The 22918-nt window shown below is 41.6% G+C and overlaps 1 protein-coding gene across 1 annotated transcript in view; it reads right to left on the bottom strand.

Moving 5' to 3' along the window:
• The window catches only part of l3mbtl2 (L3MBTL histone methyl-lysine binding protein 2), a 109468-nt gene that overhangs the window by 35499 nt on the left and 51051 nt on the right, over positions 1-22918 (bottom strand). The window contains exons 12-14 of the mRNA XM_060849376.1: positions 11513-11660; positions 3846-3925; positions 2269-2503 (exon numbers count right to left, since the gene is read on the bottom strand). Of these exons, the coding sequence (XP_060705359.1) occupies positions 2269-2503; positions 3846-3925; positions 11513-11660 (463 nt within the window). The remainder of the gene's footprint in view (positions 1-2268; positions 2504-3845; positions 3926-11512; positions 11661-22918) is intronic.

Below are 22918 nucleotides of genomic sequence, written 5' to 3'. Positions count from 1 at the left end.
CCATCTGGTTAGGTAAACCCACATTGTTAGGTGAAGTGGTGTTCAGAGTATTTTAGTCTAGAGGGAATGCAGGCAGAAGGGCAGAGATAGGGGAGTTCTTAGTGAGGACTAGTAGATATAGAGTTTAAAACTGAGTTCATTGTCAAATAAAGAGAATTTTACAAGTTGCTTTAAACTGAAGGAAAGCTAAAGATCTGTACAGACTCTGTGGCAGAGTTTGCAGTGAAAGCAAAGGAAGAGGGATTTCAAGATGATGTTTAGATTAGAGCAGAGCTGCATGCCCTCCTCTCTGGTGGAACAGCAGAGCTGCATCATCTACTTAGTGCTATATCTATAGATACTCTGATGAAATCAGCAGTTTGAGAGCGGTTGTCTGTATGTTTTGAGACAGACCCCAACTAAAACAAAAGATACAAAAATTTCATGTTGCTGTGAACCTGGGAAGAGGGAATGCTCAAAGCAGGAAAGCAAGGAGTTGTATTGGTGACAGGGCTAAAAAGCAATAAAAACTGAAGGCTGGGTTTTTAGAGCAGGGGCAGTAAAGTCACTATCGTTGCCTCAGTTTTTATTCAAAGCCAGATTTACTACACACCAGGGGTTATTACACTTTCAGTTGAAAGCAACTCAAAATAGTTGAGGTCATCAGGACTGTCATGAAATGAGGAAAAAAAAGGGTTCTGAAGAGGTGTACCCTATCAATGATAATCATATCAAACAGATAGCTGCAACTGCAGGATAACATTCTGTGTGACAAAAAAAAAGAGTTGAACTTAACCACTGGAAGAATGAGTAGTGAACATCTTTTGGGCTAGGTGTGACATATTTACATATTCAAAAGGACTATCAGCAAATCCATGAGACCTATCATTCTAACAATTGGCTTATCAAAGGCAAACATCAGACTCAGTTGACTCGTCATAGGCACAGTCTAGACTGCACTCAGGCAAAATTCAAACCAAATATTTCCTGTTAGATGTGATTCTGCAATTGGGCAGAGCTTGCTGAACAATTCTCAAACTGTTAACAGCTCCAATACCTACCAATTTAAGTCAATCATAATGCTTGCAAGAAGCTACATACATTCATATTCAGGGACCAAATTCTCTAAAAAAGAAAAGGAATACATTCAAGCCTTGCACTTTTAAAACATTTTCAGAGCTTAGGGAGCTTGTAGCTCTTCAAAATTACACCTGTGCCCATCAGAATCAAATTGTCAACCAATCAAACATCCTTTTCTCCTGTCGTATACATTGTGATAGTTTGAAAATTGATATTCATGCATTTGTCTTAATAATTGCAAGGTGAAAACCATCAGCAACAGATCAGATCTTAGCAATATTCAATTTCTGCACAACAAAGCAACTGTTTACAGATCTTTGTTGCATCAGCTCTATGAAGTACCATTTACAGTTTGACTGAATATAAATGAAACATGAATCGACAGAAAATTTATGTCGATTTTGGTTTGATTGTTAAAGTAGGAGGTACAAAAAGTGAAACTGTGTCCATTGGTTTCTTCTGCTGGGTTCATTTGGGAAGTTCAGCTTTTTCTGTTTATTGACCTCTCCAGGGATTGTTAGAAATCTGACACTGCATGGTGAGAATATAAAATGCAGGGGTGTAAAGTATACATTCTTGAAAGATTCCACAGGTTAACGTGGAGGAAAAGAAGGCAGAGTTGAATTTCAATAGCACCTTTGTGAACAGAGGCAATGCCAAAGTGATGTATAGTCAATGAATTACCAGTCAATGTTTGAACTAAAAGTTACTTGTAATATGGAAAATATAGCAGTCAACAAGCTTTTATGAACTGCAACGTGATAATGACTTGGTTTAAGCAGTATCCCAGCAAAATTTCTCTGCTCATTGTGATGCCTGGTGATCTCCTTATATCCACCACAGAGGGTGGACAACCCTCTGTTTAATAACTCATTCTGGACAGAGTGCCTTTGATAGCGAAGAATCTCCCCTCTGAACTGCATCAACCTAGATACTGTGTTATAGCCTCAAGAGTTGGACTTGACATTCTAATTCTGATACTTTCCAGCATCTGCAGTCCTTGTTTTTACCAAGAGTACCATATTTAAGAAAAAAAAAGTAAAAAAAAATTAAAGATGACTGAATATACTTAGGGAGGTAGGAACTTGAATGATGAGAGAGGAACTAGACATAAATTAATCTAATTAACTATCACAAGAGTTACAAAAATAATACTGTGAAATAGTCTTTTCTCCAAATGGCACAACAGTGACCATTTTGGCATCTTACCTGGATCTACAGGCATTTGGAGTTGATAGCCAGTCAACTCACACCAGCCCACCGGATACAAATCTGAGGACTCACAGTCTACCCATTGATCATATTCATCACTCCATCCATCAAAATGGATCCGCAATAGACGGTTCACTATGCGTGTCACTGTAGCAACGCAGATTAGGCGAGGTTCCATCAGGTCAACAGCCTCAAGTTTCATTCCAGGTTCAAACCCATGGTATGGAATGTCCTGAAAAATAATGTGACAACATTTTTAATTCTCCGATCCGAGGCCTCATAACATATTGTAAAGGGAGGTTACATTTTTGTTCCTTAGATCTTAGGTCTACTATGGCACTGTAGGCTCTGGGAACACAAGTAGATAAGGTCACATAGATCAAGCTTGTTCCATCTCCACAATTTCATCTTTTAACATCCTAACTTCCTATCATTTATAACATTCTTCAATATTTCTATTCTGCAAAGCAGGAATCCAATTTTGTTCAATGTATTCTATCCTTTTGGGATAAAGCATTTCATATTCTTCCAAAGGCTTGTTAGATTTTGGCATGTTTGCCTTTATCGGTCGGAGAATTGAGTACAAGAGTCAGAATGCCGTGTTGCAGCTCGATAAGACGCTGGTTCGCCCACATTTAGAGTATCGTATTCAATTCTGGTCATTACATTATACGAAGAATGTGGCTTTGGAGAGAGTGCAGAAGAGGTTTACCAGACATCTGTCTGGATTAAAAAAGTATGACCTATAAAGAGAGGCAAGTTGTTCTCTCTGGAGCAGCAGAGGCTGAGGGGAGACTTGATAAAAGTCTACGAAATTATGAGATGCATAGATAGGGTTGACAGTCAGAATCTTCCCCCAAACACAAAGTTGAAATGTCTGATACTAGTGGGCGTGCATTGAAGTTGGAAGGGATAAGTTTAAAAGGAGATGAAGGACTATTGTCATTTTTTTCAAAAATAACATAGGAGGCGTCGAGAAAACGCTGCCAGGATAGTGGTGGAAGCAGATACAATAGGGGCATTTAAGAGACTCTTAGATAAGCCCATGAACACGCAAGGAATGGAGAGATGTAGACCCAGGTGAGGCAGAAGGGGTTAGTTTAATTTGGCATCATGTTTGGCACAGCACCGTGGCCAAAGGGCCCATTCTTGCACTGTACTGTTCTATGTTCTACAAGAATATTGCCCCTGGGGGCAAAAATTCTCTTTTAACTATTTTAATTAATTAAGCTTAATGTTACTCAAATGGAGGGGAAATGGCATTAAGCATTTTAGTGAGTTGAAAAAGCCAACACAGACAAGACAGGCAAATGAGCTCCTTTGTGCTGTAACGACTCTTCACTATTTTGCAAACATAAAAAGCTAAAAAAAATTCTATTGGTGGGAAAGGATCCTAGTTTCAATCCTGACTCATGCTGGGTTAACTGATCTCAGTGTGGTGGTGCTGCAGGGTCTACATTAGCATCAGTAGGCTTAGAGCAGGGAGACAGAATAGTTTCGATCCAGCCTTCACAGGTCTTCCATATCCTGGAGTCACTTACAAAATTATGGCAGAAAGTATCTGCCTTACTCACCCTAATGAATAGACTTGCAGGAGCTGCTATGGAATCAGTTTCTGTCAAATATGTATCCCAGTCAAAGCACTGCTCCCAGCCTAGAATCAAAATAGAGAAGACCATGAGCAGAGAACTTCGTCACCATACAGCTAAAGATACAAGAGGGTAATGAGGCATGACTAAGACAACTGAACAAAGTGCTCACTTATAATAAATATGCACATTAAATGATGCCCCAGCTAGAGACATTTAAGCAGAAGGTTTCCAAACCTTTGATGGAAAAAGGTAGTGAAAAAAGAAGAGCACTGACAGGAGATTCCCAATCCTGTTCTTGCATTACAAAAGTGCTGAAACAGCCAACCAGTCTATGTTCCACTCAGGCCTCAATCTATCTTTTCCTCATTGCATTCAACCATAGTTTTCCTTCTCTCTCATCTAGTTTTCCATTTAAATGCATCTATTCACTTCAACCACTGTCAGCAGGTTCCTTATTCTCACCACTCAATGAGATACTGACCAAGCTGTATTCTAACTTCATCCATCTAACTTGGCTCCACAAACCTCAATATCCTTGGAAAAACCCGACTCAGAATTAAATCTATTCAACCAGCATGTACTGCTTTTTCTTAGTGTGTGCTCTACACTTCTATTACCTCTTCCATGAAGAAACTGCTTCCAAAATTCTCCCAATTGTTGCAACTCTGCCTTTACATTATGTCCCCGCCACTGCCTTTCATCAACCTCACTCGTGATCATCATCTACTTTCCAAGGACTATTAGGCTGGATTATCTAATCTTTACACACCTACAACTCTAGCTTACTCACCCTAATCTAGAACACCGTGGTTAATGTACATGCATCTGCTCTAAAATCAATTTTTTTTTCTAAGGTACGGTAACCAGAGCAGAGTGCTTCAGAACGGTCTAACCAAAGCTTTGTACAAGGAGAAAAAGTTTTGATTCGCATCCTCTAGGTATAATCACCATTCACCTGTATGGATATCTCATCAATATCTTCAACAGCATCTCAACAATAATCTAAGGTTGGATTAGTTACAAAAAGGAAGGTTGACTAGCAGCTTGAGTAGGATCTGGAAGTCCAACAATATCAGCATAATACTGAGAAAGCATCTCATGCAGCCATGAGCAAAGTGCTGCATTCTACAGAGGTGACAATCAGACTCTGGAGAGGATGGCTATGAAATATGGCCAAGCTGGAAAACCAGCTGGAAGGACAGAAAGACCAATGAATGGGTTAGATTAAGAGCACAAGTTCAGGGATCAAAAGAGCTACTAAGCATAGTTAGAGGAGGAAAGACAGACAGGTACAAACATCAGACAAGGCTGTGCCAATTTTGTCCTAGCACAACTGAAGAAGAAAAAAAAAACAGTTAAAGATAAAGAGGAAGCATTAAAATTGGATAAAAACAGGGGACGTAGATCGAAAGAATGTGAAGAAAGCCAGAGAAGCAATAATACAATGCCAATCGCTCCACTGTGGCTATGGTGACAGGAACAAACATACTTAAGGCTAATAATTTTTGTGATCACAACTAATGGCAATAAAGGACAAGTTAGATCCCAGAATTGGGCCTGGCTTGCTGGACCAGAGTTCATTTGTCTTTTGCTCAAAAACCATCTGCCACTGGATTCACTTGATCTATCAATGTATTTTTGTACTTTTACTCCCATCCACATTACTATGGCACCAATGAGAAACTTAAATATTGCACACCCTCTGATAGCTCAACTTTATCTCTGCATACACCCAACCAAGTCTCTTGATACACGTGATGCCTTCCTGAAAAAAACCTTCCATATTTTGGTCAGTCACAATCCAGGATTTCCATGAACAGTGAAAACATTCAACCTCTTCAGAATAACTTTGAAAATATCATGAGGCTTGCCTGCTGTCTTCTTGGAAGTATACTGCTTTGACAGAGTTTTGAAAAGACCAGTTGCTACAGGTGCCTGGAGAGAGGCTCACAAATGATACGTACCATTCAATTGATCTGATTTTGAGTGAGGAGTGTCTAAAACTGGGCTTTTTAGTTTGGAGGAGGATACTGCTCATAACTGAGGACCTGGAACAAATCCTTGTGGAACACCTCCAGCCATTTCATTCAAGTTGGAATACACAAACATCATACCTACTCTTGGTCTACTATTACCCAACCAATCCTTTAACCAGAACAATAAATGGCTTTCAACACCAATAGGTTTAATTATGACTAACAATTTCTCATGTGGAACCTTACCAAATGTCTTCTGGTAGACTGCAAACTGCAAGCATAGGAGTTACACTGTCCACTAAAGTTAAACCGCCAACAAGAAAACAAAATCAATGAAGCATGATAGATCATTCAAAAATTTATCTTTACCAGTTAATGGAAGCCAGCAAATCAAGAAGTCTTCACAATCACCCTGATCCTCAATTTCCAACAGGTCACTCAAAGGATTCTGGAGATACAGCCGGGTAGACGGGTTACCACCAGGAAAGGTGGAAGAGGGAGGCATGGAGTACAGGAGTCTCCTGTGGCTATCCCCTCTCAAATAGATATGCTATTTTGAAAAATGTGATGGACTCTCAGGGGAACGCAGCACGAACAGCAAAGTTGGTCCTGAGACTGGTAATGTAACAAGGGGTATGTCAGATTCTAAGTGATCGATTGTGATAGGGGACTCTGTAGTCAGAGGCACAAACAAACGTTTCTGTGGCACATCACTCTACTAAAGGCCATATTTGCTCCTTAACAATCTAGAGTCCCAGAAAGTAGCACAGTCTCGCTGCTCTAAAAAAAAACACTGCTCCAGGTTAACTTAGCACCCATGTTTTACATTTTTTAAATTTAATCGAAAGGCAGATGTCAATAAAACATAACATATATACTCAGTAATAGCTGATCTCATGTAAAGGTCGAACCCCTATTTTTGATCAAATAATCTGGAATTTAACATGCGTCTTGTGTAAACTTCAACCCGAGCTCTTCACAGATAACAGATCAAATGTTTATGAGTCAGTGTGCCAGCTGTCATGTCCCGCTCCAGCTTTCCAGCCTGCCGGTTCTTTTGCTTCACTCCCGGTCTTCTAGGCCGCGCCGGGATTTCAGAATTACCATAATTTCTTTTTCTCTTTATTAGTTTAGAGATCTATTGGGCTTCTGCTAAAGATACGGTATGAATTTTGATGGACATGAATTTCAGCATCTCAAAAATAGTATCGATGTAATAGTCAACCTCATAAATTAAACTTTAAAAAGTAGTCAAAAAATTTGACTATTACTCAAGAACTCACTCTACTCGCTACTGTAGTCTACAGCAATGCTACACTTCAAAACTATACACTTAGCAAGAAATCAGAATGGTGTGTTGCCTCCATGGTGCCAGGATCAGGGATATCTCAGAGTGCAAAATATTCTCAAAAAAAGGGAGTGGGATCAGCTAGGGGTTGTTGTACATATTGGAACTAATGACATAGGAAAGGAAAAAGGATGAGATTCTGAATGAGAATATAGGAAGTTAGGTAGGAATTTAAAAAGGAGGTCAGAGGGTAACAATATCTGGATTACTCCTAGTATGACGAGCTAGGGAGGGTAGGAATAGGAGGATAGAGCAGACGAATGCAAGGCTGAGGAGCTGGTGCAGCGAAGAAGGGTTCACATTTTTGGATCACTGGAATCTCTTCTAGGATAGTGGTGACCTGTACAAAGATAATGGAGTGTACCTGAATTGGAAGAGAACTAATAAACTGGCAGGGAGATTTGCTAGAGCTGCTCAGGAGGACAAACTAGTAAGGTGGGAGAATGGGACCCAGGGAGATAGTGAGGAAAGAGATTAGTCTAAGCCTGGTACAGTTGGAAAAAGGAGCAAGTCAAACAGTCAGGGCAGGTTGGAACAAAGCAGAGAATGAGGTAGGAGTGATTAATTACACTGCTTTTTATTTCAATGCAAGAGGCCTAACAGGGAAGGCCTCAGGGCATGGTTAGGAACATGGCAATGGGACATCACAGCAATTAGAGATGTGGCCCACAGATGGGCAGGACTAGCAGCTTAATGTTCCAGGATACAAATGCTATAGGAAAGATAGAAAAGGGTGGCAAGAGAGAGGAAGGGGAGTGTCATTTTTGATAAAGGAAAATATTACAGCTGTATTTAGGGAGGATATTCCTAGGAATACATCCAGGGAAGTTACTTGAGTGGAACTGAGAAATAAGAAAAGGGATGACCACCTCATTGGGATTGTATTATAAACCCTCCCCTCATGTACTCAGCAGGAAATGCAGAAACAAATTTGTAAGGAGATCTCAGCCATCTGTAAGAATAATTGGATGGTAATGGTAGGGGATTTTAACTTTCCAAACATAGACTGGATCTGCCATAGTGTTAAGGGTTTAGGTGGAGAGGAATTTGTTCGGCGTGTACAAGAAACTTTTCTGAAACGTGACCTACTCTTGGGAAATAAGGCAGGGCAGGTGACTGAGGTGTCAGTGGGGGAGCACTTGGGGGCCAGAGACCATAATTCTATTAGCTTTAAAATAATGATGTAAAAGGATAGACTGGATCTAAAAGCTGAAGTTGTAAATTGGAAGAAGGGCATTTTTGATAGTATTAGGCAAGAAATTTCAAAAGCTGACTGGGGCAGATGTTCGCAGTTAATGGGACAGCTAGAAAATGGGAAGCCTTCAAAAAGGAGATAACGAGAGTCCATAAACAGTATATTCTTGTTAGGGTGAAAGGCAAGGCTGGTAGATGTAGGAAATGCTGGATGCCTCAAGAAATGGAGGTTTTGGTCAAGAAAAAGGGAAGCAAGCACACGTTAGGTATAGACGGTACCGATCAAGTGAATCCTTAGAAGAGTATAAGCACAGGAGAAGTATCCTTAATCAACAAAGCAGGGACATGAGATAGCTTTGGCAAATAGGGTTAAGGAGAATCCAAAGGGATTTTAAAAAATTTATTAAGGACAGAAGGGTAGCTAGGGAGAGAATAGGGCTGCTCAAACAGCAGCAAGGCAGCCTATTTGTGGAACTGCAGGAGATGGTGAAGATACTAAACGAATATTTTGCATCAGTGTTTACTGTGATGAAAGACATGGAAGATATAGAATGTGGAGAAATAGATGGTGACATCTTATCAAATGTCCATCTTACAGAGGACATGTCCTGGATGTCTTAATTCATATAAAAGATGGGTAAATTCCCAAGACCTAATCAGATGTACACTGGAACCCTTTGGGAAGGTAGGGAAGTGATTGCTGGGCCCCTTGCTGAGCTACTTGTATCATCGATAGTACAGGTGAGGTGCTGGAGGACTAGAGGTTGGCTAACATGGTGCCACTATTTAAGAAAAAGGTGGTAAGGAAAAGCCAGGGAACTACAGACAGGTGAGCCTGACATTGGAGGGAACCCTGAGGGACAGGGTTTAGATGTATTTGGAAAGGCATGGACTGATTAGGAATAGTCAGTATGGCTTTGTGCATGGGAAATCATGTTTCACTAATTTGACTGAGTGTTTTGAAGAAGTAATGAAGAGGATTGATAAGGGCAGAGTGGCGGGCATGATCTATAACAATTTTAGTAAGCATTTGACAAGGTTCCTCATAGTAGACTGGCTAGCAAGGTTGGATCACAAAATACTAGCCATTTGGATACAGAACTGGCTCGAAGGTAGAAGTTAGAATGGGATGGTGGAGAGTTGCTTTTCAGACTTTAGGCCTGTGAGCAATGGTGTGCCACAAGGATTGTTGGTGGGTCCACTGTTTTTTTTTACCATTTATAAAGAATGATTTGGATATGAACATAGGGGGTATAGTTAATAAGTTTGCAGATGATAGCAAAATTGGAGATATAATGGACAGCAAAGAAGGTTACCTGAGAGTACAACAGGATCTTGATCAGATGGGCCAAATGGCCAAGGCGTGGTATATGGAGTTTAATTTTGATATTGGAGAGGTGCTTCATTTAGGAAAGGCAAATCAGGGTAGAATTTGTACACTGAATATTAAGGTCCTGGGGAGTGTTGCTGAACAAAAAGAGACCTTGGAGTGCAGGTGCATTGTTCCTTGAAAGTGAAGTCTCTGGTAGATAGGATAGTGAAGAAGGTGTTTAGTATGCTTTCCTTCATTGGAGAGAGCATTGTGTACAGGAGGTGGGAGGTCACGTTGCAGCTGCACAGGACATTGGTTAGGAAACTTTTAGGATATTGTGCAATTTTGCTCTCCCTCCTTTCAGAAGGATGTTGTTAAAATTGAAAGGGTTCAGAAAAGATTCGCAAGGATGTTGTCAGGGTAGCTTGAGCTATAGGAAGAGGCTAAATGGTCTGGGGCTGTTTTCCCCAGGATTGTTGGAGGTTGAGGGTTAACCTTATTTGTGGTTTGTAAAATCATGAGGTGCATGAATAGCGTAAATAGACCAGGTCTTTTCCTTGGGCTGGGGGAATCCAAAACTAGAGGGCATAAGTTTTTGTGAGGGGGGAAAAAGTTTTAAAAGGAACCTCAGGGGCAATGTTTTTTTTTCCCAACACAGAGGGTGTTCCATTGCATGTATGGAATGAACTGCCAGAAGAAGTGGCGGAGGCTGGTACAATTGGAATATTTAAAAAGGCATCTGGATTGGTACATGAATCGAAAGGGATTAGAGGGATATGGGCCATGTTTAGGCAAATGGGACTAGATTAATTTAGGATATCTGGTCAGCATGGACGAGTTGGACCAAAGGGTCCGTTTCTGTGCTATACATCTGTGACTCAACAATCTTCAGCTAAACTACAATGAAAGGCTGAAGAATTCAGGTCTTAATTAGGAAATAACCAAACAAGCAATCATTGGTTGTGTTGCCAACCGGTTCTGAATATACCAGAATGATGGGATAATATACAGTCAGACGTACAGCAGAGAAGCAGACCCTTCAGTCCAACCCATCCATACCGACCGGATATCCTAGAATTAATCTAGTCCCATTTGCCAGCACTTGGTTCATATCCCTCTAAACCTTTCCTACTAATATGCCTGTCCAGATGCCTTTCAAGTGTTGCAAATGTACCAGCTTCTACCATTTCCCCTGGCAGCTCATTCAATATATACTCCGCCCTCTGTGAAAAAGTTGCCCTGCAGGTCCCTTTTAAAACTCTCCCCTCTCATCTTAAACCCATGCTCTTTATTTTTGGGATTACCAAGCCTGGGGAAAAAGACCTTGGTTATTCACCCTATTCATGCTCCTCATGCTTCGCAACCAGTGAACAAGTGAAGGAATGTTTCAAGGTTTCCATTCATCCAGTGTTTCTTGCTGAAATGAATTAAGAGCACTAAGACCATTAAGAGCATGGAAACATCAGGAACACGTCAATCAACATATGTTTGGTATAAGCCTGTTAATCTTACCATTTTATGTTCACACATTCAAAATAAATCTCAGACAGGACAGCACAATAGAACTTTGCCTCAGCCAACATCCTCACCAGGAGATGTGTGTGTGTCAGTGAGAGAAGAAGTGGGTGGGAGGAGAAAAGATGAGGGAAAGCAGGAACAAAACCACCAATTTGTTTGCTCCTAAGGTCTAAATTCACTCAGCACCCATACTCAGGCAGCTTCATCCATGCTGCTATCCATAATTATATAAGGGGCTCTTCCTTTGCTAATATTTGATAACCAATTTATAAAGGCTGTTTAATTTCAACATGTAACTTACCTCTAGGCGTCGTTAATTCAATGTCATTCTTCTTGCAGAAGCCCACAGGGAAGATGCAACAAGAGGAAGCATGATAACAGAACCAGTCAGTACCATCAGCCGCCTCACATCCATCAATTCCAATCATCAGATAGCCATCCAACAACACCTGTTGTTCCAGATCAAAAACAGTTAATCACTTCTGCTGGTGTTGTACAACAGGACTTCTGCCTCAAATTAAGCTGCTCATCTGATATCTAGCATCAGAAAAGTTGATATTTTTGCCAACTAAATATTGACTTTGTTAGCAAAGTCAAATCTAGTTGGTTTAAAAGGGGTTACGGGAGTAGGGACACAGAATTGACTATGGGGCAGAAAGCAAAATGTGTAGCATTTAATTGTTATGCTTGATTACGATTCTATTTTACTATTGGTGCTGCTTGATTGGTTAAGCTGGGTGTGAACTCAGGGTAAAGTAAGCAAAGCTGGAAAGCCAGAGCTCAAGCATGGAGTAGATACTAAACTTCAGTAAATAAAATCAGTTCCACGAATTTTGATATGTGTAATCGCTGCATAAATCAGAGATAAAATATGTAACCTAGTGCAGTACTGTAGTGAAGAGTTTTTTTTAAAAAATAAAACAGACCAGAGGAATTCTATGGTTAACATTACCCAAGGATTGGGATCACTACACCTCTTGAAAGCAGACTCATGACCTGCATTCCGGTAGAGTATATTCAATGTGTCATTAAAAATTATACATGTTCAGAAATGTAACAAAAAGGAGATGATATTAACACAGGAGTATACTGGTGAAGTTTAATGTAAAAGCATGACTCATTTTAGCTGCATAAATGAGGAGACCGGTTTGGGTGGGGGGGAGGAAAGAGGTGGGGGCAATGCTCAGGGATAAAGATACCGGGTGCTCATACAGTTGACTTTGGCATGACAATTTGTGAAGATTATTAGTATGTGATGTAACTTCCTTGGAGTTATAATGAGAGGCAGACAGCACAATAAAGTAACCGCATCATGTTAATTTTTTTTTAAATTAGCTGGCCAGATCCCAGTTGGAGTATTACAGTAAAATCAGGGCAACCACACTTCAGGTGAGAAAACAAGGCCTGAGAGAGGATGCAAGTACTCAGTGAAGTGGTACTGGTAGATAGTCTAATTTATTTCTAGTGTTCCTATTTGTCTGCTTGAGCTGGCCTTGCTATTTAATATGATCATGGGTGATCTTACACCTCAATTCCACTTTCTTGCACTCTCCCTTAATATCCAAAAGTGTATCAACCTGTTTTCAATATAGTTAATAATTAAACACCCACAGTTCTCTGGAGGTCAATAAGTCCAAAGATCCAAAATCACAAGAGAAGAAATTTCACCCTTCAGTTAAAAATGGCCAGCCCTTTATTCTGAGGCTGTGATCCCAAGATCTGGACTCTTTAGCCGGGGGAAATATCCTCCCAATATATCTTCCCCATCAAGCTCCTTTACAATGTTGCAAACCTCAATAGGATCACCTCACATGCTTCTAAATTCTGTAATGTATTGTCCTATGCTGATTAATATCTCTTCAAAGAAGGAACCTATTGCCAGCAGTCTAGTGTGTATGGATTTTAACAAGGTCAGCCAGGTGGACCTCATAGAATGAGGTCCCTGATTAACAGCCCCAATCAGGTCACAGGAGAAACTTCACACAGACAGTCACCCATGGGTGGGATCGAACTCCGGTTGCTACCACTGAGCCACAGTGCTGCCCTAGTCTGTTACTACTTTTGAGAGACTGTCTTGAGAGGAGTGACTGAGTAGATTGTGCCTGTACTAATTGGAATTTAGAAGAACGAGAAGCAACCTGATTGAAACAAACAAGATTCTTATGGGATTTGACAGGCATTAGATACAGGAATATAGTTTGCCTTTGTGGGAGAGTCTAGGAGGAGAGGGCATAATCTGAAAATAAGGGGCTGTCTTTTGAAGATAGTTTGAGGGGAATTCTATCAAAGGGCAGTAAATTTGTGGAATTATTTACTGCAGAGGGTTGTAGAGGTTGCGTCATTAACTGCATTCAGGGCTGAGATAGACAGATGTTTAAAATCAGTAAGGGAATCAAGGGTTATGGGGGAAAAAGGCAGAAAGTGGAGCTCAGGATGATCAGATCAGCCACAATGTCATCAAATAGCAGCACAGACTCAATGGGCTGAATGGCTTGCTTCTGCTGATCTTAGAGTGACTCAGAAGGATGTGAATCTATGGAATTCTCTAGCCCAAATGGTTGTGAATGTTCCATCATTGCATATAAGGCAGGCTAGATAAACCTGAGGGAATGCATGCATACTTCAAGTGAACAGAAAGGTCACTTGTCATTCCTCTAAACTCCAAAGTTTTCAACCATTCTTCATAAGATAAAACCTTCACCTCTGCACTGCTTCCAAAGCATTTGCACCTATTTTTAAATAAAAGGAGACCAAAACTGTACACCGTACTTCAGATGTGGTCTCAACAAAATCCTGTACAGCTACAGTAAAACTTCTTAGAACATAGAACAATACAGCACAGAACAGGCCCTTCAGCCCTCGATGTTGTGCCGACCTGTGAACTGTGAACTATGAACTATTCTCAGCTCCTCCCCCTGCACTAACCCATCATCATCCACGTGCTTATCCAAGGATTGTTTTAATCTCCCTAATGTGGCTGAGTTGACTACATTGGCAGGTAGGGCATTCCACGCCCTTACCACTCTGAGTAAAGAACCTGCCTCTGACATCTGTCTTAAATCTATCACTCTTCAATTTGTAGTTATGCCCCCTCGTACAATCTGATGTCATCATCCTAGGAAAAAGACTTTCACTGTCTACCCTATCTAATCCTCTGACCATCTTGTATGTCGCTATCAAATCCCCTCTTAGCCTTCTTCTTTCTAATGAGAACAGACCCAAGTCTCTCAGTCTTTCCTCATAAGACCTTCCCTCCAGACCGTTAAATACGGTCAAATTCCCTTCCCTTTGCAATAAATGTTCAATTTGCCTCCCCAAACTCTTGTTGTCGCTACATACTCACTTTTGTAATTCATCTACCATGACACTGAGGTACCTCAGTTATACCACTGAGCTCTTCAGTCTCTCTATGTCTAAACAGTATTCTGCTTTTCTATTCTTCCAGCCAAATTGGGCAAGTTCATATTTCCCCACATTATGCTCCATCTGCCAAATTTCACCCATCTCATTTAAACAATCTATAGCCTTTTGCAGACTCTACCTCCTGTTGACAACTTACTTCCTCACCTTGGTGTCATCAGCAAAATTAGCCAGCCCATGGTTGGACCTTAGGTCCAAGTCTTTGAGATAGATTGCAAATAGTCGATGTTTTAACTTAAGTATAAATGGTGAGTCTTGCCTTCAGAATTTTTTTTTTCTCATTTGAATGGATCTTTTCTATGTATTCTGAAGTAGCCTTTTAATGTCTGACTCAGCACATCTGTTGAACTATCCCTGAAACCTAAATTGCCAGTTCACCTCAGGTAGCACTGTTTTGGTACCTTATTATAGCCACCATTATTTAAGGTGAAATGATAGTCTTTTTCTCTCTGTAGCCAAATATAAAATTCAATTATATTATGATGCTGATACCCAGGGATGACTTCACTTTCAGGCTTTTAATCAATCTTCTCGGTGCAGCTCATTAATTCTAGTATAACCTCCTCTTCAGTTGGATCCAGAACTTGATAGTCAAAGGAACTATTCCAGAAACAATCACCTATATCCCAAGAACAAAACAAAAAAAGCAATGCCACAACCACCTGCTTGTTGTACTCCTTTAAAACTATCACAAAGAATCCCTCAAATAACCACTATCAACACGAGCTGTTATACCTTTTGAACAAACTGCCCAGTTTGGAGGGGCTAACTCCCTCACGAGCAACCCCTCTGGGCAGAACTCGTCACAGGTATTCCTGACATCAGACCCCCTGAAGCTCAACCTTGAACTTGGTTACATAGGAGACTCTCCAGAGATTAGCAGAAAAAAAGTATTTAGGGATGGCCTCAAAAGGATCTGAAGTAGTTAAACACACCTGCTGCACTTGAGACCCAGGCTCTTGACTGACCAAAGAAGAAATGGTTCATTCAGGAAAATAACACATCAAGAGACTTTATTGAAACATTTAAAGGGAACAAACAAACCTCCAAACAAATCATCTCAGCTGGGCCTGCAGGGGGCAACCAGACCTCCCAGTCACCATGCATTTTAATTCCCTTTCCCAATCCCTTTCTGACATGACCATCCTTGGCCTTCTCCATTGCCAATACAAATCACACTGTAAATTGGAAGAACAACACTTCATTCAAAGTTTGTGAGAAGATTTGTAGCTCGGGTGCTCATTGTTCTAGTTCTGTTCGCCGAGTTGGGAGTTTTTCTTGCAAACGTTTCGTCCCCTTTCTAGGTGACATCTTCAGTGCTTTGGAGCCTCCTGTGAAGCGCTTCTGTGCTGATTCCTCCGGCATTTATACTGGTTTGAATCTGCCGCTTCCGGTTGTCAGTACCTGTCCGCTGCAGTGGCCGGTATATAGGGTCTAGGTCGATGTGTCTGTTGATCGAATTCATGGATGAGTGCCGTGCTTCTAGGAATTCCCTGGCTGTTCTCTGTTTGGCCTGTCCTATAAACGGTGGTGTTGTCCCAATCGAATTCATGTTGTTTGTCATCTGAGTGTATGGCTACTAGGGATAGCTGGTCGTGTCGTTTCGTGGCCAGTTGGTGTTCATGGATGCGGGTTGTTAGCGGTTTTCCTGTTTGTCCTATGTAGTGTTTTGTGCAGTCCTTGCATGGGATTTTGTAAACCACGTTGGTTTTGCTCATGCTGGGTATCGGGTCCTTTGTCCTGGTGAGTTGTTGTCTGAGAGTGGCTGTTGGTTTGTGTGCTATTATGAGTCCTAGTGGTTGCAGCAGTCTGGCTGTCAGTTCAGAAATGCTCCTGATGTATGGGAGTGTGGCCAGTCCTTTGGGTTGTGGCATGTCCTCATTTCATTGTCTTTCCCTGAGGCATTGGTTAATGAAATTGCGCAGGATCCGTTTTTGTTGAGCAAAAACGACGTGGTTTACAAAATCCCATGCAAGGACTGCACAAAACACTACATAGGACAAACAGGAAGACAGCTAACAACCCGCATCCATGAACACCAACTGGCCACGAAACGACACGACCAGCTATCCCTAGTAGCCATACACTCAGATGACAAACAACATGAATTCGATTGGGACAACACCACCATTATAGGACAGGCCAAACAGAGAACAGCCCGGGAATTCCTAGAAGCATGGCACTCATCCACGAATTCTATCAACAGACACACCGACCTAGACCCTATATACCGGCCACTGCAGCGGACAGGTACTGACAACCGGAAGCGGCAGATTCAAACCAGTATAAATGCCGGAGGAATCAGCACAGAAGCACTTCACAGGAGGCTCCCAAGCACTGAAGATGTCACCTAGAAAGGGGACGAAACGTTTGCAAGAAAAACTCCCAGCTCAGTGAAAAAAACAAAAACAACAACAACAACAACACTTCATTTTTCACTTAGATAGCCTACAGCTCGAAGGACTCAACATGGAGTTCTCCAATTTCAAATAATTTCCCTTCCAATTCCCCAACTCCCTTCCCAGCCCCTCCCCATCCCTTCCACCGCTTCCTGACATTTACTGGATTCATTCCTCCCATTGACCAACCAGGTCGTATCCTCTACTTGTTCTCACCTACCCCCACCATCCTACCCCCTTTATCTGCAGCTCCCCCACACCCACCCAGAGTCCTGAAGAAGGGTTACACTCGAAACATTGACTTCTCCACCACCTGATGCTGCCTGGCTTGCTGGGTTCCTCCAACCTCCTACCTATTTTGGATTCCAGCATCTGCAGTTTTTTTTCCTCATTCCTTACATTCACCACCCTCTACATGAAAAAGTTGCTCCTAAGCTCTTTTAAATCATTCCCCTCTCACCTTAAACCTATGCCCTCTAGGGAAGAGACCTCGTCTATTTACCCTATCCATGCCCCTCATGATTTTATAAACTTTAAGGTCATCCCTCAGCCTCTGACGATCCAGGGAGAACAGCCCCAACCTATTCAGCCTTTCTCCATGGCTCAGACCCTCCTATTCTGGCAACATCCTCGTAAATCTTTTCTGAACCCTTTCAAGTTTCACAACATCCTTTGATGGGAAGGAGACCAGAATTGCATACAATATTCCAAAAGTGACCTAACCAATGTCCTGTACAGCCACAACATGACCTCCCAACTCCTATACTCAAGGCCCTGAGCAATAAAGGAAAGCTTACCAAATTGCCTTTCTTCACAAACTCTCATCTGAGATAAACAGTACTGTAAAGAGCTTTTTTTAAAATTGGACCATGAACTTAAATGAGAAAAGATTCTGGTTAAAACTAAGGAAACTGTGGAATACCACGTTGCAATTTTGAAAACAAATTACTGGAACTTAAGTTGTATTGAGAATGTTGCCTCATTCAAGCAATGGGAGAGAATGCTAAATGTATCTGCATGTACATGTGTGTTGTTGTGTGTTCAGCACAGCAAAAACCTCTTGATTGGTTCCTGGATAGGGGATTACAGCTTTGGGTGTGGACAAAAAAAACCCAGCAGAAACATACAACTTGTGAATGTGAAAGCACCTAAATCTCTTTCTCTCCCCCCTATGTAGAGGGGGAATAGAACATTTTCTGGTAGCTGTTCTCCCTCATCAGTTCCATCTGAACTGCTTTATGCAAATTTTTTATCATAAAGAAAAAGAGGCAAGTTGTTGGAGGGAATCCTGAGGGACAGGATGTATATGTATTTGGAAAGGCAAGGACTGATTAGGAATAGTCAACATGGCTGTGTGTGTGGGAAATCATGTCTCACAAACTTGATTGAGTTTTTTGAAGAAGTAACAAAGAGGATTGATGAGGGCAGAGTGGTAGATGCAATCTATATTGACTTTAGTAAGGCGTTTGACAAGGTTCCCCATGGGAGACTGATTAGCAAGGTTAGATCTCACGGAATACAGAGAGAACTAGCCATTTGGATACAGAACTGGCTCAAAGGTAGAAGACAGAGGGTAGTGGAGGAGGGTTGTTTTTCAGACTGGAGGCCTGTGACCAGTGGAGTGCCACAAGAATCGGTGCTGGGTCCACTACTTTTTGTCATTTACATAAATGATTTGGATGTGAACATAAGAGCTGAAAAATGTGTTGCTGGAAAAGCTCAGCAGGTCAAGCAGCATTCAAGAAGCAGGAGAATCGACGTTTCGGACATACGCCCTTATGCCTGAAACATCGATTCTCCTGCTCCTTGGATGCTGCCTGACCTGCTCCGCTTTTCCAGCAACACATTTTTCAGCTCTGATCTCCAGCATCTGCAGTCCTCACTTTCTACCTGTGAGCATAAGAGGTACAGTTAGTAAGTTTGCAGATGATACTAAAATTGGAGGTGTAGTGGACAGCGAAGAAGATTACCTCACATTACAACAGAATCTTGACCGGATGGACCAATGGGCTGAGAATTGGCAGATGGAGTTTAATTCAGATAAATGCAAGGTGCTGCATTTTGGGAAAGCAAATCTTAGCAGGACTTATACACTTAATGGTAAGGTCCTAGGGAGTGTTGCTGAACACAGAGACCTTGGAGTGCAGGTTCATAGCTCCTTGAAAGTGGAGTTGCAGTTAGATAGGATAATGAAGGCAGCGTTTGGTATGCTTTCTTTTCTTGGTCAGAGTATTGAGTACAGGAGATAGGAGGCCATGTTGCGGCTGTATATGACATTGGTTAGGCCACTGTTGGAATATTGCATGCAGTTCTGATCTCCTTCCTATCGGAAAGATGTTGTGAAACTTGAAAGGGTTCAGAAAAGATTTATAAGGATGTTGCCAGGGTTGGAGCATGAGAGTTATCGGGAGAGGCTGAACAGGCTGGAGTTGTTTTCCCTGGAGAGTCGGAGGCTGAGGGGTGACCATGTAGAGGTTTACAAAATTATGAGGGGCATGGATAGGGTAATTGGACAAAGTCTTTTCCCTGGGGTGGGGAAGTCCAGAACTAGAGGGCATAGGTTTAGGGTGAGAGGGGAAAGATATAAAAGAGATCTAAGGGGCAACTCTTTCTCACAGAGGGTGGTATGGGTATGGAATGAGCTGTCAGAGGAAGTGGTGGAGGCTGGTACAATTGCAATATTTAAGAGGCTTTTGGATGGGTATATGAATAGGAAGGGTTTGGAGGGATATGGACCGGGTGCTGGCAGTTGGGTCTAGATTGGGTTGGGATATCTGGTCAGCATGGACGAGTTGGACCGAAGGGAAAAGAAAGTGATTGACTGAAGTTGTTGGAACTGTTCTCTTGAGTAAGGTGGCTGAGGGGAGATTTGTTGAAAGTTTTCAAAATCATGAGCAGGCTGTATTTAGTGAACAGGGAGGGGGAGCAGTTCTCACTCCTAATAAGAAACAAGAACAAGAGAGCAAGTATTCAGAGTGATGCACAAAAGGGTAATGAGAGAACATTCCTCCCCACATACACAACGGGTAGTTAGCATATGGAAACGCTACTTGGAAATGTGGCAAAGGCAGGTTGAGTTGAGGAATTTAAAAAAGGACACTAGATGATATAGATAGAAATATTGAGCAAAGGCATGGGAAGAAAGCAAGAGTAATGAGCCAGTGCAGGCCCAATGGCCTGAATGGCTTCCTGCTGCGCTGTAACAATTCTGTGAATTTCAGAGGCACTGAAATGACAAATCCACATCTTGAGAATAAAAGACTGAGACCAGTATGTCCACAACCTTGTGCCATTAGCACAGAAAATAACATCAACGTTTGTGGTCTGAACTGCTGTCACTCTCTGCAGTTCCCCAATTTTCCTTCTGCACCCATCAGGTCACATCTCTGTATCAGTTTATCATAGAATCCCTACAGTGTGAGGAGAGGCCATCTAGTCTGCACCAACCCCCTGAAGAACATCCCACCCAGGCCCCACATCGTAATCCTGCATTTATCGTTACTAACCCAATTGGCCTGCACAACCCTGAACATGACGGCTATTTAACATAACCAATCCACCTGACCTAATTTTTGGACTGAGAGGAAACCAGAGCAACCAAGAGAAACCCCATGCAGACCTGGAGAGAACATGCAAACTCCAGAGTCACTCAATTCAGGTCTTTCTTGTTATTCGTTAAAAATAGTTTGATTATAATGATTGAGTCAAGTTTACAGATTTGTCTCAACTCAACAAATAGTGGGTCTTGATCGTACTGCAACGTCCCAGTGATTCATGGTCAGAAGTCACAACCCCAGGAGTCATAGAGTCATAGAGGTGCACTGCATGCAAACAGACTCTTCAGTCCAATTCGTCCATGCAACCACCAATGTTCTGTACAGCTGCAACATGACCTCCCAACTCTTCTACTCAATACTCTGACCAATAAAGAAAAGCCGACCAAACATCTTCTTCACTATCCTATCTACTCGAGACTCTAATTTCACGAAGCTATAAACCTGCACTCCAAGGTCTCTTTGTTTAGCAACAGTCCCTAGGACCTCACCATTATGTATACAAGTCCTGCTAAGATTTGCTTTCCCAAAATGCAGCATCTCACATTTATCAGAATTAAACTGCATCTGCCACTCCTCAGCCCATTGAGCCATCTGATCAAAGTCAAACAGGTTTATGTGAAATCACAAGCTTTCAGAGTGCAGCTCTACACCTGACAAAAGGACTGTGATCCGAAAGTTACTGATTTCAAATAAATCAGTTGGACTATAACCTGGAGTCATGTAACTTTGATTTTGTCTACCCCTGTCCAATACCTGCACACCATTGAGTCACAACAGCACACAGGTGGTGTGACAAATCAAAATCCTTATCAAAGTGTATATTCTCAGTACAGGGTGACCCCCGGAAATGATTCCGCAGTTTCGGTTACCTGTGGTTTACCACAGCCTGTGGTGCATGTTATACGGAACGTCCCAGCACCAGGGACCAGGCTACCAGCAAGGTACACTTCCCATTTAAATGAATGGGTTCACTCCCACCTGTGGTTTTGGGCTTCCACAGTAGGCTCTGGAACATAACCACTGTGGGTAGGGGGGAACACTACTGTATAGCGACAGATTTCGCTACAAGGCAATACAAAGGCCACCTTGCAAAGTGCAGGGCAGCCATTAAATAGTAACATGGTCAGAAATGCTTATTAATGGGGGTGGAGATTTAAGATCATTTCTTTGCAAATACTATCCTGACCACCTTCAGAATCATTTAAGTCTTCAAGGAGGACAAACATGCCAACAGTGTGTACAACTCTGTACAAGTATTACAACTTATTTCCATTTACCCATCTTCTCCCCACACCCTCGGATGTTGTTTCTATTCAACAATCATTCAATGTTTCAATTGACTGTCTTCAGCACACATTCTGGCAATGCCTTCCAGACCAAACCACTTGTAAGATATTTACACATCATATTTGCTTCTCTTGCAAACCACTTTAAATCTGCATCAGCTTATTTGTAATCCTTTAACAAAATTTCCCTATCTGTGCAAATCAATGCCGCGCCAAATGTTTGCTTATCCGTAGTTTTCACCAAAACATGAAGGAAAACTTGGAAAAAACGCCAAAACAAAAAAAAACGGAAAAGTGCTTAAGTGAACATTTAATAAAACAAGCTACAGAAGGGGAGTGTCACTTTCTGCACTACACTGCCTAGACTAGATAGTTATGTGCAGCATCTGCCATTTTGCATACTGGAGTATTTGCATGTGGATATTTACTGATTATATTCTTCACATTATGCTGATTTAAGAAACAATGGAGAAGTGAGGAGAAACTGCTTGCTGTGTGCAGAAGTCGAGATCACAAATGCACTGAAAGTGTGGTGGAGATAGAACTAAATAGAGTCATTAAGGGGGAATTTGGATTAATATTCAAAAAGGAAGAACGTGTAAGGCTACAGAGAGAAGACTGGAAGTGGCACCAAGGAAATTCCTTCTGCAGAGAGCCAGTGAAAACATTATTGGCCAATTGACCTGTCCGAAACCGTTTGGAGATTCTGTGAAAGTAAGTGCTGTGATTTCAGTTGCACATCTTAAATCAATTAAGCCAATACATGAAAGACGTCACCACTGTTTAAAATTAAATTGAAAAGGGGATAAAAGACTAATCGCATTTAAAAGGATGATGACAAACCTCCCTCTTTTAATGGCTAAATCTCTCAGAATTGTTTAACCACATGGATCAAACTGACGCAGACTGGAAAGTATTTTTTCTGCTCCACTCTCATGTTTATTCTAACACAAAAGCAGAGCACTATGGATGCTGGAAATTTGAAACAAAAACAGAAAATGGTGGAACTACTCAGGTGGTCAGGCAGCATTTGAAGAGACAGAGA

The sequence above is a fragment of the Hemiscyllium ocellatum genome, chromosome 33, assembly GCF_020745735.1.
Source record: "Hemiscyllium ocellatum isolate sHemOce1 chromosome 33, sHemOce1.pat.X.cur, whole genome shotgun sequence".
NCBI lineage: Eukaryota > Metazoa > Chordata > Chondrichthyes > Orectolobiformes > Hemiscylliidae > Hemiscyllium > Hemiscyllium ocellatum.
Note: the sequence above shows the minus strand (reverse complement) of the source record. Positions and strands in the feature narration are given on the sequence as shown.